General features: G+C 60.9%; 1 protein-coding gene and 1 long non-coding RNA gene across 3 annotated transcripts; one reads left to right on the top strand and one right to left on the bottom strand.

Annotated features, from left to right (window-relative positions):
* Positions 1-459: 459 nt before the first annotated feature.
* TNNI1 (troponin I1, slow skeletal type) lies at positions 460-11518 on the bottom strand. Of its 2 annotated transcripts, none has more exons than XM_082450153.1 (8): positions 11396-11518; positions 8266-8311; positions 5869-5910; positions 4996-5127; positions 3329-3418; positions 1984-2160; positions 1636-1745; positions 460-781 (listed from the first exon to the last, which is right to left on the bottom strand). In XM_082450153.1, exons 4-7 carry the CDS (start codon positions 5119-5121, stop codon positions 1638-1640), a joined length of 501 nt encoding a protein of 166 aa, XP_082306279.1. In that variant the 5' UTR covers positions 5122-5127; positions 5869-5910; positions 8266-8311; positions 11396-11518; the 3' UTR covers positions 460-781; positions 1636-1637. The 2 variants fall into 2 exon arrangements, with proteins under 2 accessions (XP_082306279.1, XP_082306280.1); XM_082450154.1 differs by lacking the exon at positions 11396-11518 and adding an exon at positions 10099-10224.
* LOC309655190 lies at positions 2867-8733 on the top strand. The gene is made up of 2 exons (XR_014260646.1): positions 2867-2946; positions 8530-8733. It is a non-coding gene; the product is annotated as an uncharacterized lncRNA (long non-coding RNA).
* Positions 11519-12324: the final 806 nt, after the last annotated feature.

Raw genomic sequence — 12324 nt, 5'->3', positions numbered from 1 at the left:
TCAGGGAGGGTGGATGCAGGTGGACAGGGCTGGCCCAGGACGCAACAGGAGAGCCCAGGGCGGGCGTGAAGAAGGAGCTGCCTGCTGGCCGGGGTGGAGCTGCCTGCTGGCCGGGGTGGAACTGCGGGGCATCCCCATGGCTGGGCCAGGTGCTGAGCAGCACACGGACCTGACTGCTCAGCCCCGAGGGTCAGGTACACCAGGGCACCCGGGAGAGGGGAGCCGGGGGAACGGCCCTGTGAGAGCAGCAGGGCCAGGGGCTGGGAATGGAGGGGCCCCTTGACAGCTGCAGGGCAGGCTGGGCTGAGCTGAGCACCTCACCGGACCAGATGGAAGGGGGACCAGGGGGACCTTAGCAGGTGGCCCTCCATGCTGACCCGAGCTGCTGCCTGACGCCCAGCACAGCCTCCCTCACAGGCTCCCTGCCTTCCCCCTCCCCCAGGTGCTTACAGCCAGAGCTGCAGAAGCGACCAGGACACTGGTTTTAATGGAGAGGCTGTGACGCCCACGGGCGCTTGACATACAGAGCGGAGGGTGCGTGCCTCCTTGTGGCCTGTTTGCACCACAGCGGCCGGGAGCCCAGCCGCCAGCCAGGCGAGGTCTTCAGACGCTGCCGTTCCTCCCCCATCGTGTCTGTTAATCCCAGTCCCGCCGGAAGGCTGGAGGGAGACGTGGGAGCAGGGGGGGCGCGCTGCAGTGCAGGGGCGTATGCTGAGAGGCCGGCGGGCGGGGCTGGAGGAAGGAGCCGGCAGGGCACCCGGAGCACAGCTTGGCCAGCTGCCTGTGGGACAGAGAGGCAGCAGCCCTCAGTTCCCAGGCCTTCTCACCCCGGCACCCAGGCTGGACTGCTGTCCACAGGGGCTCCTACGAGCCTCAGCTCTGCCCCCTCACACCGCTCCTCCCCACGGAGCTCCTCGCTCCCGCCGGCCTGGGCATCCTTCCACGTGTGGCTAATCCCCACCTCTGAGCTCTGGCTGCACCATCAGCCCCCGACATGCCCTCCCGCGTCTGCAATCCCATCACATCCTCGGAGAGCTTGCCCCTCCACGAGGCTTCTCAGACGGACAGGGCTATGGGACAGACCCTGCCCCGCTGCGTGTGCCCTCCGCGTGCCCACAGAGGGCTTCACGTGTCCTAACTTGGCTGCTTTCTCCAGCAGCTTCCTCGGAGAGTGGGTGGCCTTGTCTCCTCTGAATGGAAGCCCCCCGACCAGTGCTGGGCACTTTGCAGGATTCCCCAGGAGGCAGTTAAAAGTGCTTTAGACTTTTGGAAAGTCAGAGCTGGAAGGCCCTGGGGGTCATGGAATCCAGGGGTTCTAAGCTCTGGCATCAGAGTCACCCAGGGGCTGATCCCACCCCAGAGTATCGGATCCAGCAGGCCTGGGAGGGGCCGGATCATCTGCACCGCAGGTGATACACCTGGGGGATCACGGAGCTGATGCAATCCCAATGCTGCAGGTGAGGGAGTGAAGGGCCCCGATGCAGGAATGATGTGCCCCCAGTCTCGGGGGGACCAGGACTGAGCGACCTCAGGGCTCCTCTCCCCCGACCGCCCTGCCCAGCCCGCCAGCCGCTGTCCTGGGGTCCCTGCTGCCCTGTAAACTGGGGCCTGGGGGCGGGGAGCTGGCTCTGGTACCTCTACTGGGAGGTCGGGGACTTAGCAGCATCAAACATCTTCTTGCGGCCCTCCATCCCGGACATGGCCTCTACGTTCTTCCTCCAGTCGCCCACCTCCACGGGCCGCTCCTGTGGGCGGCCACACAGGGCACACTTAGCGCCAGGCCCGCCCTGCGCAGGGGCAGCTGGGGGATGGGAAGTCAGCCCCCCCTAAAAGGTGGGACATCCCGGCCCTCCTTCTCCCAGAACAGGGTGGTGAGGCCTCCCCGGGCCTCCCAGCGGTCCCGGAACGTTCTGCCGGCTGGCGGGGCTCCTGCGGGGGCTGCAGGGCTGGCCGAGGCCGCGTCGGGTGAGGTCGGGGGCTCACCTTCTCCGTGTCCTCCTTCTTCACAGACTTGAGGTTGGCACGCAGGTCCATGGACACCTTGTGCTTGGAGCCCAGCAGGGCGCGCAGCATGGCGTCGGCCGAGACGCGGACGCGCCGCAGCGGGGGGCGCTTGAACTTCCCGCGCAGGTCCAGCACCTTGAGCTTCAGGTCCTTGATCTGCGGGGAGGGGGCAGCTCAGGGCTCCGGGCCCCAGCCAGGTCCCACTTCTCCAGGCTCCAGGCCAGGCCCTCGGGGACGCCCAGACCCACTATCTGTCACCTTGCAAACAGCCACCTCTGTTTTATCCTATTCTGTTGGTACAGGGGTGAGTGGGGCTCGGAGAGGGAGCTCCGTTAGCCGTGGCGGCCGTGGCGGCCATGGAGGGAAGAGACAGCAGTGTCATTCGGAAGTCCTGTTTGCAGTGGGGCGGGCCACTTCCTCTGATTCCTGCTTCTAACCAGTCCCTTCCCAGTGAGCCTTCAGAGCAGCTCATTGAGGGCACAGCCCTGGTCCAGCAGGATGGATAAACCCCATGTCCGAGCCCCCTGGGCGATTTCCAGGGTGCAACCTCAGGAGGAAATTCTGGGGGGATCCGTGAACCCACAGACCGTCATTCCTGCTGGGGAGAAGTGGGAAGGGGGGCAGTGGCTCCAGTCCCTCGCCACGCCTCTGCTGGAACAGGTGCCCACTCCAGCAGCAGGAACCCTGTGCCTCCGCATTCTGCCCACCGCTAGAGCTGGGTCTGGGTGGAGCTGACGCCCCGCGCCCCATGCCGGGGGAGTGCTGAGTGACTGGAGTCTGGGCCAGGCCCAGCCCAGGTCCACCGCTGTGTGACCTGGGCCGAGTTTCTCAGCCTCTCTGAACCTGTGTCCTCATCTGTCAGGTGCAGATAAAAGCACCCACTTCGTCCACAGGCGTGCAAGGAGGATCAAAGGGACAATGCACATGAAAGCCGTTTGCAAGGTAAGGTGGTATTAACAGGCTATGATTATTTGTGTGGGTGAATAAAAGGGGCGGCTTCTCTTCCACTGAAGAGCCCACCTTATAGGTTGGAGGAAGTCTGTGCTTTTCATCTGTGTGAAAAGCATCACCTTCTCTCTGCCCAACTCCAGCCCTGGGGGATGGAGTGCAGGGACCAGAGCTTCCTAAGTGCCACTCCCCAGACCCGGCAGTGGGAGGGGGACCTGGTCCACAGCTGCCACGTCAATGCCCACCCGACACCCCCAGACATCACCCGCCACCCACCTGACCTGCACCGGCTGCGCCCGCCTCCCCAGACACCACCCTGTCCCACCCAGCCAGCCTGCTGCAGCTGTGCCCCTGCCACCCCCCAGCCCCGGCTCACCTCCCTGGTGTTGTGCAGACACTTGGCCTCGATGTCGTATCTCTCCTCGTCCACCACCTCCACCTTGGCGTGCAGGTCCCGGCACAGGTCCTGGGGAAGCAGGGGAGTCAGGAAGGGAGATGAGGGAGCCGCTCAGCCCCCAGCCCCCCTTTTCCACCTCCCAGCCGGGTGCCCGGCCCCTCCTCCACCTCGGCAAGACCTGAGCTGTGGAAGGGGCTGATGGACCCCTTCGCTCTGAGTGGAAGTCCTTTGTTTTCCTTTCCGAATGTACTTATCACTAAAAAGTTTTCTTATGATAAAAAGAATGTAAGTTAATTGTAGAAATTTTGAAAATTATATATTAAGCAAAAATAATAAAATAAGAGGACTTCCCTAGCGGTACAGTGATTAAGACTCTATGCTCCCAATGCAGGGGACACGGGTTCGATGGAGCTAAGATCCCTCATGCCGCATGGTGCAGCCTAAACAAACAAACAAACAAACAAACAAATACTACTACTAATAATAAAATAGGAATAATTAGTGATAATAATGATTATTATTTAATTAATAGTAAAATAGGAATTACTACCACCAGGCACTAATAACATAGGTTACCGCCTGGAGGTAACCATTGGTAACATGTTGGTGTACAAATGGTGGGACTTCCTTGGTGGTCCAGTGGGTAAGACTCCGAGCTCCCAATGCAGGGGGCCTGGGTTCCATCCCTGGTCGGGGAACTAGATCCCGCATGCCACAACTAAGAAGTCTGCATGCCACAACTAAGACCTGGCACACCCAAAATAAGTAAGTAAATATCTTTTTAAAAAAATGGTCCCTGACTTAACGATGGTTCAGCTTATGATTTTTTTGCCTTTATGATGGTGAGAAAGCAATACAAATTCAGTAGAAACCGTACTTGGAATTTTGAATTTTAATCCTTCCCAGGCTAGTGATGTTCAGTGCTGGGCAGTGCGGCCCCAGCTCCTGGGCAGCCCCGCGCTCACGAGGGTGACCACCGACACACTTAAAACCATTCTGTACCAGACAGCCATCTGCTTTTTTATCTTCAGTAAATTACACGAGGTATTCAACTCTTTATTATAAAATAGGCTTTGTGTTAGTTGATTTCGCCCAACTTTCAGCTACCGTGAGTGGTCCTCACGTGGTTAAGCTGGGCCAGGTGTGCTGTGATGTGCGGTGGGCGAGGTGTAGACAGTGCACTTTGGACCTACGATAGTTTCACCTGACGATGGGTTTCTTGGGACATAACCCCATCGTAAGTCAAAGGCGATCTGTATTTCCTTCCGGTCCCTTCACTCTGCAGTCACTGGTGTTTAAACTCTTATCAATGTTATAAAAACATTAAAGGCCTATTTGCAGGGGAAAGACGGGCCAGTCTGGAGAAATGGGCCTTCCCAAGCGTTGCGCAGCTCCCCGCCCTGCACCGTCATGCTGGTCTGATACACGACCTGTCCCCTGCTCAACACCCCCGCCCCAAGCAAGCCCCTTCTCCCTGCTGAGGCTCCCTTCCCGCCTGTAAAATGGGACCCAACGCAGCAGCCCAGCCCGACCCCGCCACACGGGGTTGTGAAGACTAGTGAGGCCAGGTGAGGGAGGAGCCCCTTGTAAAGGACAGAGCTCTGAGCCGAGCGGTCACCGGTCGGGAGCCCCTCCCCCTTGCTCACCTGCAGGGCGCTGAGCGACAGGCCTCGGGTCTGCAGCGCCGGGATGCGCTCCGCCAGGTAGCGCCTCTTCTCAGCCTCTCGCTCCTCGTGCTCCTGCTCCCAGCACTCCTTGGCCTTGGCCAGCATCAGGCTCTGCGCAGCACGGAGCCCGTGAGCGGGGCCCCTCGTCCCCCACCTGCCATCAGGGCTTGAAGGGAAGGCGGGCCCCCGACTGCGAGCCCAGCCCCGGAAGAGGCCCAGACCAGGCAGCCCTGGGCGCCTGTGAACCAGGCGGCCGCCAGGAGCGGAGTGTGTGCGCGGCCACGTGAGACCAAACCCCGGGGGACCACACACAACCACACGCGCTCTTGGACCCCGGACCTTACTGTCTTTCAACCTTCCTCTTACCATTTCTCATCTTTTTGGGCCCCAGAGCTCCTAAGAAAGAATCTCTTACCAAAATAAAGCAAACCCTCTGCCCCCACCAGGGGTCCCACCCTGAAGTTGGTCCCACCTCCTGCCAAGCCCCGGGTAGGTGCCAGGACCAGAATTCCGGGTTCCCACCCTCTGACCATGGGCTCCGGGCTCTGGCCAGACTCCCTCTGCTGCCTCCTCCTCCATCTCCTCCTCCTCCATCCCCTCTCCTCGTCCTTCTCCATCCCCTCCTCCTCCATCACCTCTTCCTCCATCCCTTCCTCCGCCATACCCTCTCCTCGTCCTCCTCCTCCATCCCCTCCTCCTCCATCCCCTCCTCCTCCATCCCTTCTCCTCATCCTCCACCTCCTCCCCACTCTGATCTCCCTCCTCTTTGACCTCCCACGACCCTCCCCCCCAGAGGTGCACTGCACCCCTCTCCCTCCCCGGACACCTCCCCAGAGCCAGGACCCCGCTCACCTTCAGCAGGAGTTTGCGGGAGGCAGTAATCTTGGGTTTTCTCTGAGGAGAAGGAGGAGGAGAGACGGGTGAGGTGGAGGCTACAGAACCGGAAATCTGGACCAGGCCAGGATGAGTGCCAGCCTGTCACCATCCTTACCCAGCATCCTCGCTTCAGGGTCCCTTAAAAGCTCATCTTGTGATTGAACCCCTCAGATTCAGAGACTCAGCTCCCTGAACGAGGGGCTGAATCCTGCAAGACACTGTGGGTCATGGGGTCTGGGCACCCCCTTCCTCATCTGTGAGTCAGGATGCTGAGACCCACCTTACCCGGTCCACAGAGGGACTAGAGACAGAATGAGATCATGGGTGAGCACCAGCTTCGAGCAGCGTGGATGAGGCACGCGGCTTGGCGCTCTGGGGCCATGTTGTGTCACGTCAGAGAAGTAAGCCGTGAGTTCCCTCAATAAAGAAGCTTATCTCTTTAGACGTCAAAACTTTTCTTGATGTCAACACAATCCATATAATTGCTCTCAGTTATGAAAACAATATTTTCTCTTCTTATTAAAAATGCTTGACATCTCTTGCTGACTAGATACGTCCTAATAGGTCTTGGCCCTGTGGCAGCGTCCCCCAGGGAAGCGAGAGGGGGGCTGCTCCATCCCTAACTCCGAGGGCTCCTGTCTCCTCCTGGACACAGGCGGTCACTTCTCGTGCCACTGGTGACCGCCCACCCCCCACCTGCAGCTACTCTGCTGAGCCCCGGCCACAGCTTGGGTTTGCTATTCTTGTGTGTAAAGTAGAAGCAATTGGCTTTGAGCCGTCCCTGTGGGAGACAATGAAGGGGCTTTCGTGCCTGGAACATGCGTCTAATCCAGCTATTCAGGCTGGTCTGTCTTTTCCTCTCCGAAAGCCAAGGGTTTTGCTGTGTGTCCGGTCCGCGTGGTTGCGAGGGAATGGCCTGTTGCTATGGTCATCACCAGCGTCACCAGCCGCGGTTTACGCTGTCATGCACCCACGGAAATGTTTCACCGTCTCCCCACCACCGGGGGAGATTTTGGCCACCTCGTTGACCAGCAGTCACCAGGGACTCACTTTCATACGAGCCTCAGTGAAACTTAGAGATTCACACGACGATGGAAAAACAGAATCTCTGCTGAGTGTCCCCTCCATCCGTGCTGCTAATTCCCAGCCTGCCAGCCCTGAGTCCACAGCTCCCCAGCTGCAGTCCCCACCCCGGGCGGGGCGGGACCCAGGCTGTGTGTGTCCTCAGCAGCCTAAACAGACCTGGGCTGTACCGGGGGCAGGGCTGTCTAAGTCCTGAGGGGAGGGCAAGGACCCTCTTGCTACTCCCTCAGTGTCCAGTAGTGGGCGGGGGTGGAATAACCCAAGGATGACCCCCTCCCACCTTTCCAATGTAGATCTGCAAGGACAGGACGGGCCCCCAGAGCTGGACGCGCTCTCACACCCGGTGACGGAGAACTGCTCGGTGGTCAGCATGGGTGCAGGGTCACACCGCCTCTGTCTGGTCCCAGCCCCAGGACCACCTTCCAGGGACGTGGTGCACTGGGGCGCCCCCTCCCTGGACCTTGAGGAGCCCCACGTCCAGAATGTTCCCCCAAGGTTTATATCCTCCAGGGAATTTGCTCAGCCACTGAGCGCCCCTCCCCAGGCCTTGACCCAAGCTCTCTGTCCTCAGGTGCCCACCCTACCGCCACCTGTCTAACGTCCGCCCGGACAGAGACACCCCCAGTCTTACTCACCTCGCTGCAGGCATCCATCACAGGAAGGCCAGGGTGGGCGGGGGGCGGGGGGGAGAGCAGAAGACAGAGTGAGTGTGAACAAGGCACAGCAGACCCTGCGGACAGGCTGGGGGAGGGGCGCGGTGACAGCACACCAGAAGGAAAGCAGACATGGTGCAGGGGCACCAGTCCGAGGACAAGCAGAATAGAGTAGAAACCCTCAGGCCCCGTGGGCTACTGGAGGCGCTTTTGGGAAACACCAGCCATTGTACACTGGGGAGGATGGGAACCTCAAGGTGGGGTCCTAGGCTGTGAAAACTTCCTTCCCCGGGGCGAGTAGGTACCTCCCCAAAGCTTGTTCATCTACTGGGTAATGTTAAATCATGGCCTGGGGCTTGTGATCCATCCATTTGATCAGTGCAAACAAACTCTGAGACACAGGCCCAGAGGGTCTTCCGGCAACACACTGGGAGCCAGTTCTGCTCAAAGCCTGGGCGGACACGTGGACCCCGGGGACCCCGGCTCTCAGGACTGTGCCTGTTTTAGGATCTGGTCTCCCGGGGAACTGCTTCAGGGACCGAACAGATGGTCTGAAATCTGCAGCAACGGGACATGCCTTCCTGGACCCCGGGGCGGGGCGGGGCGGGGGTGCGGGGAGGTGGGGAGGCAATACTACTTACACTTCCGGCATGGCGGCGGTGGGGCGGCACCTGGGGCGGCACCTGGGGTGGAAGGAACCACGGATGAGGGAGAGTTAGAGTTCCTGCCCTCACCCCGACCTGGCTGGGCCGTGGGGCTGTGTCAGCCGCCCAGCCCGCGAGAGAAGGTCCGATAGCAGAATGGAGAAATCAGACATATCGCCTTCCAGTGGGTCAGGATGGGGCAAATACTTGTCCGTTTACTCTTTTTTCTCTCCATTCATTTACTCATTCATTCACAGGGGAGAGAAACCTTACAAAGGCAAAGAAACAAGATGAGAATCAAAAGTGGTTCCGCTGGGCAGGTGTGTAGGACCAGGATCTGCAAACTACAGCCCACAGGCCAGGACTGGACTGTTTGCTCAAAAGACTGTAAAGCAAAGAAGAATACGCGACAGAACCTTATGTAACCTGCAAAGCCTAAAATATTTCCTATCTGGCCCTTCCCAGGAAACGTTTGCCAACACCTGTGGGGAACAGAATGGAATACACAGGAGATGCGTTTGGAGTGGGGGGGGGGGGGTGTTCGCTTACGGGGCCTCGAATGACAGGGTGAGACAGACTGCCCTGTGGGCAGTGGGTGGTCATGAAGGTCTCGGAGAGGGCAGGGTCTGGAATAGTGAGCACAGGCCACAGGAGGCCACCACATGGCACACCTCCAGGGGGCGCCATTCACATGGATGGTGATGAGCTGGGACAGGTCCGTGAGGGGGCCCTGCAGGGGGGTCAGGCCAGGAGTCAGGGCAAAACCCTGTGTCCCACTCTGGTCTTCACCCTAGCCCTCTCCGGGCCAGCTTTTCCCTCTGCAAAATCAGGGGTTAGAGAACTTGTTTTCCACTTAATATTTGGTTCTTGAACCCTTTGTTCAAAGCAAGTCCAATCAATAGAGCGGCTGGCCCTGGTGGAAGGGGGGTTAGCCCAGGACCCCCCTGCTCCTCCGTGAGGTCCTCTGCCCGTGGAGCACAGTATGAAGCCCCCTGACCTGGGACCCTGGGACCCCTTTCAGTCCGAGAGTCTGGGGCTCAGACCGAGGAGGGGGTCCTCGAGCCGTAGAGGGGGAAGCTCCACAGCCAGGCCTGACCACCCTCTGGCCCGGGCTGGACAGAGAGCGTTCCAGTGGAGGCGGTGGGCACTGTGCAAACGACACGGGGAGGGAGGGGCACGGCTGCGGTGGGAGCCGGTGTGCAGGGCGGTCGGGAGCCCCGAGCTGGGTTATGAAGTGAAGGATCAGGGAGGGGATGGGGCCAGGGGAGGGCTGAGCACAGGGTCCGGAGTTTGGATCTGGTCCAGAACCCGGTGTGGGTGGGGGAAGGCTGACCCTGAAGGACACGTGCAAAGTGGCCACCGTCGCCTCCGCCTCTGCCTCGATTCCGCCCTTTCCCCTCGTGCCCAGGAAGCCTGGGTGGGGCTCAGCCACCCCTCCTGAATCTCCCAACCGAAAGCCTTAACCACGCCCCATCTGCCGCTGCCTCGGGGGTGGGGGGAGGGCGAGGCCCGGGCGGAGGGAGTGTGACCCAGAGCTTCAGCTGTCACCCTGGGGCACAGAGGGGAGTAGAAACAGTCCACACATTCCCGAGATGCTTGGCTGCAATTCGATTTTATCGCCAGCTGTTTATTCTAGGGCCACACTCCTCTGAAGACACCGAGGCGGTCCAGAGAGGAGGGGCAGCTGGGGAAGAGCCCTCCCCGCCCCGGGCCCACCTTCTGTCACCAGCCCACGCAGCACGGTCCCCGGGGGCACAGATCTCACTGCGGAGGGACTCGGGGGCAGGGGTGTCCGGCTGTGTCCACACCCCCTAGACAGCCACTACCTGTCCGGCCAGGCCAGGCGTCCTGCCGAGCTCCGGGCCCGCCCCCGGCCCGCCCGCTGACAATCACCAGGCCAAGGGGTCCCAGCCTTGCACTGACACCCACCAGACGGGACCCCTCGACAGGTCCCCTGGAAGACAAGCAGAGACAAGATAAGGACTCAGGATGGAGCCGGCAGCTCAGAGGGTGGGAGAGCCGCGCTCCCGGCCCCCAACAGCAAGAGGGAGATAACGGGACCCACAGTGGGAGGTAGGGGTCCCTGGGCTGCCCTCCCCCAGGCCCCATGGGTGGGACAGAAGGCCAGCCAGGCCGTGAGACCGAGACTGAGGCTATGTGTGGGTCTGTGTGTGTAAGTGTGAGTGTGTACGTGACCGTGTGTGAGCAGGGAAAGGACCCCAAGTTTCTACTCAGGCTTGTGTTCCTCCCCCGGATGGCCCGCACCCCCGATCTTGGACCTCAGTTCAAGGGCATCCGGTCCTCCCTGACTGACTGCTGACAAGGCTTGTGCTCCCAAGGCTGCAGTTGTGGGACCCCCCAGCACCCTGAGCTCTGAACAGGAAAGCCCGCCCACAGCTGCTGGGGACAGTCTCCGGTCCCGCCCCCTGTTAGAGAGCCCACCCCTCCCCCCCCCCCCGCCTCAGGTCCTCACTGATGTACTCACAGGCTCTCGAGCTCCCACCCCAGTGCTGTCCCCCTGCCTTCCCCCAAGAGCCCCCCTTCTGCGCCCGAGCCAGGAGGCTGGCTGGCGCTCTGCCCGCACCTGCTCTGTCCACTGTGCAGACAGCAAAGGGCGCCAAGCGAGTTGTCAAAGACAAAGAACAAAGAGGCAGGAGGCTTCCTTGGTCGGTGGCGGCGGGCGTAGGTGCAGCCTTCCAGCCCCCGAGTCCTGCCCCCGCTCCTTCCTTCTCCTCCGACCCAGGCGTCGCCCCCTGCACTGCTCACCAAGCTCCCCCTCAACTTCCAAACGCAGCCCCTCTGCCCCCTCTGGTCCCCAACGCGCCCCTCTCCCTCCTGGGACGGCTGGGCTGCAGTGTGAAAACAGTCCTCGAGGCTCTGCGGGGGGCTCCCTGGGCAGCCTGGAAAATCGTGCTCACGGCTCCAAACGGGCAGGGAGCGCACCTCCAGCCACAGTCCTGCAGGGCAGAGGCCGCCCTACGGGACTAAATGCTGCGGACTGTCTTAGGACCGTCCACCAACAAACCCAGTGGCACAGGCGAGACCGTGTTCTTCGCCATCCGAGCCCTCGCTTGCTCCTGAGTTCGGAGCACCAGCTCCACTGCCCGGGCGGTGGACACTCACCTTCCTGGGTCTCCGTGGGTGAGATGGTCTCGCCTTGCGGTTGACTGCAGACTGTGGGGGGAAAGCGGAGGGGAAGCTATGAAAACTACGACCCACAGCAACTGGCGGCTAAAAATAGAACAGACACGCCGCCCTCCCGCCTCCCCGCTCCCCCCCCGCCCCCCGCCCACCACACACACACCTCACGAAGGGGACACCGCAGCACGAACAGCAGCAGGCGGGCTTGAAGACACACGTGTCCCAGGCTCAGGAGACACGGAGCCTGTGCACACAATGGCCACCACCTAGGAGACGGCAGCCCCGGAAAGGGGGAATGGACAGCAGACCAGACGGGGCTCCAAGCAGGGATGGGGCCAGGGCACCGGGAGGCCCGGGGGAAGGGGAGCCATCTCGCTGACCCTGCATCTCTCGCAAGGGAATGTGGAAACCAGGCCCCACAGCCCCGGCTCCAACAGGGCAAAAGGCTTGACATTCGGGCATCTTCTGAGGCTCTGGTACACGTGCGCCAGGAAGGCGCCTGGACCTGGGGGTGATGTAAACAGTGCCGAGGGGTCCAGTGAGGGTCCTGGGGCTGAGCTGACCTTCAAGTTCGTGGAGTCTGAGGGTCCACAGATGCTCTGCACCCTCTCCTGGTGGGTTTCCCAGGTTCCAAACGGCGCCCCACACCCCGTGCCTGGAACTTGGTGAAACTAACTCCCTCTGTCCCCTGACCCACCCTCTGTCACCAGCCGCATGCCAACAGCATCCAGGGGGCTGGTGTGCAGGGGCTACACCTGTTTACTGGCTATTTTTAGGATGATGGATGAACACCTAATACCCACCCTATGGTCAGAGAAAGACAATGCCTGCTATGTTAATCCAGTGGCTATTATTGTTGGTCATCTCATGGGCCGGGAGCCCAGGCTGGGGCAGGACAAGCAGGACGCTGA

Source organism: Balaenoptera physalus (genome assembly GCF_965194825.1).
Source record: "Balaenoptera physalus genome assembly, chromosome: 1".
Taxonomy (NCBI): Eukaryota; Metazoa; Chordata; class Mammalia; order Artiodactyla; family Balaenopteridae; genus Balaenoptera; species Balaenoptera physalus.
Note: the sequence above shows the minus strand (reverse complement) of the source record. Positions and strands in the feature narration are given on the sequence as shown.

Excerpts from the sequence above, each read along its gene's own strand:
- TNNI1 (XM_082450153.1), bottom strand. The coding sequence starts at position 5,121 with ATGCTGGCCAAGGCCAAGGAGTGCTGGGAGCAGGAGCACGAGGAGCGA. Across the intron at positions 3,419-4,995 it reads TGTCGCTCAGCGCCCTGCAG|GACCTGTGCCGGGACCTGCA; the intron begins GTGAGCAAGGGG and ends CTGCTTCCCCAG. Across the intron at positions 1,746-1,983 it reads AGAAGGAGGACACGGAGAAG|GAGCGGCCCGTGGAGGTGGG; the intron begins GTGAGCCCCCGA and ends GGCCGCCCACAG.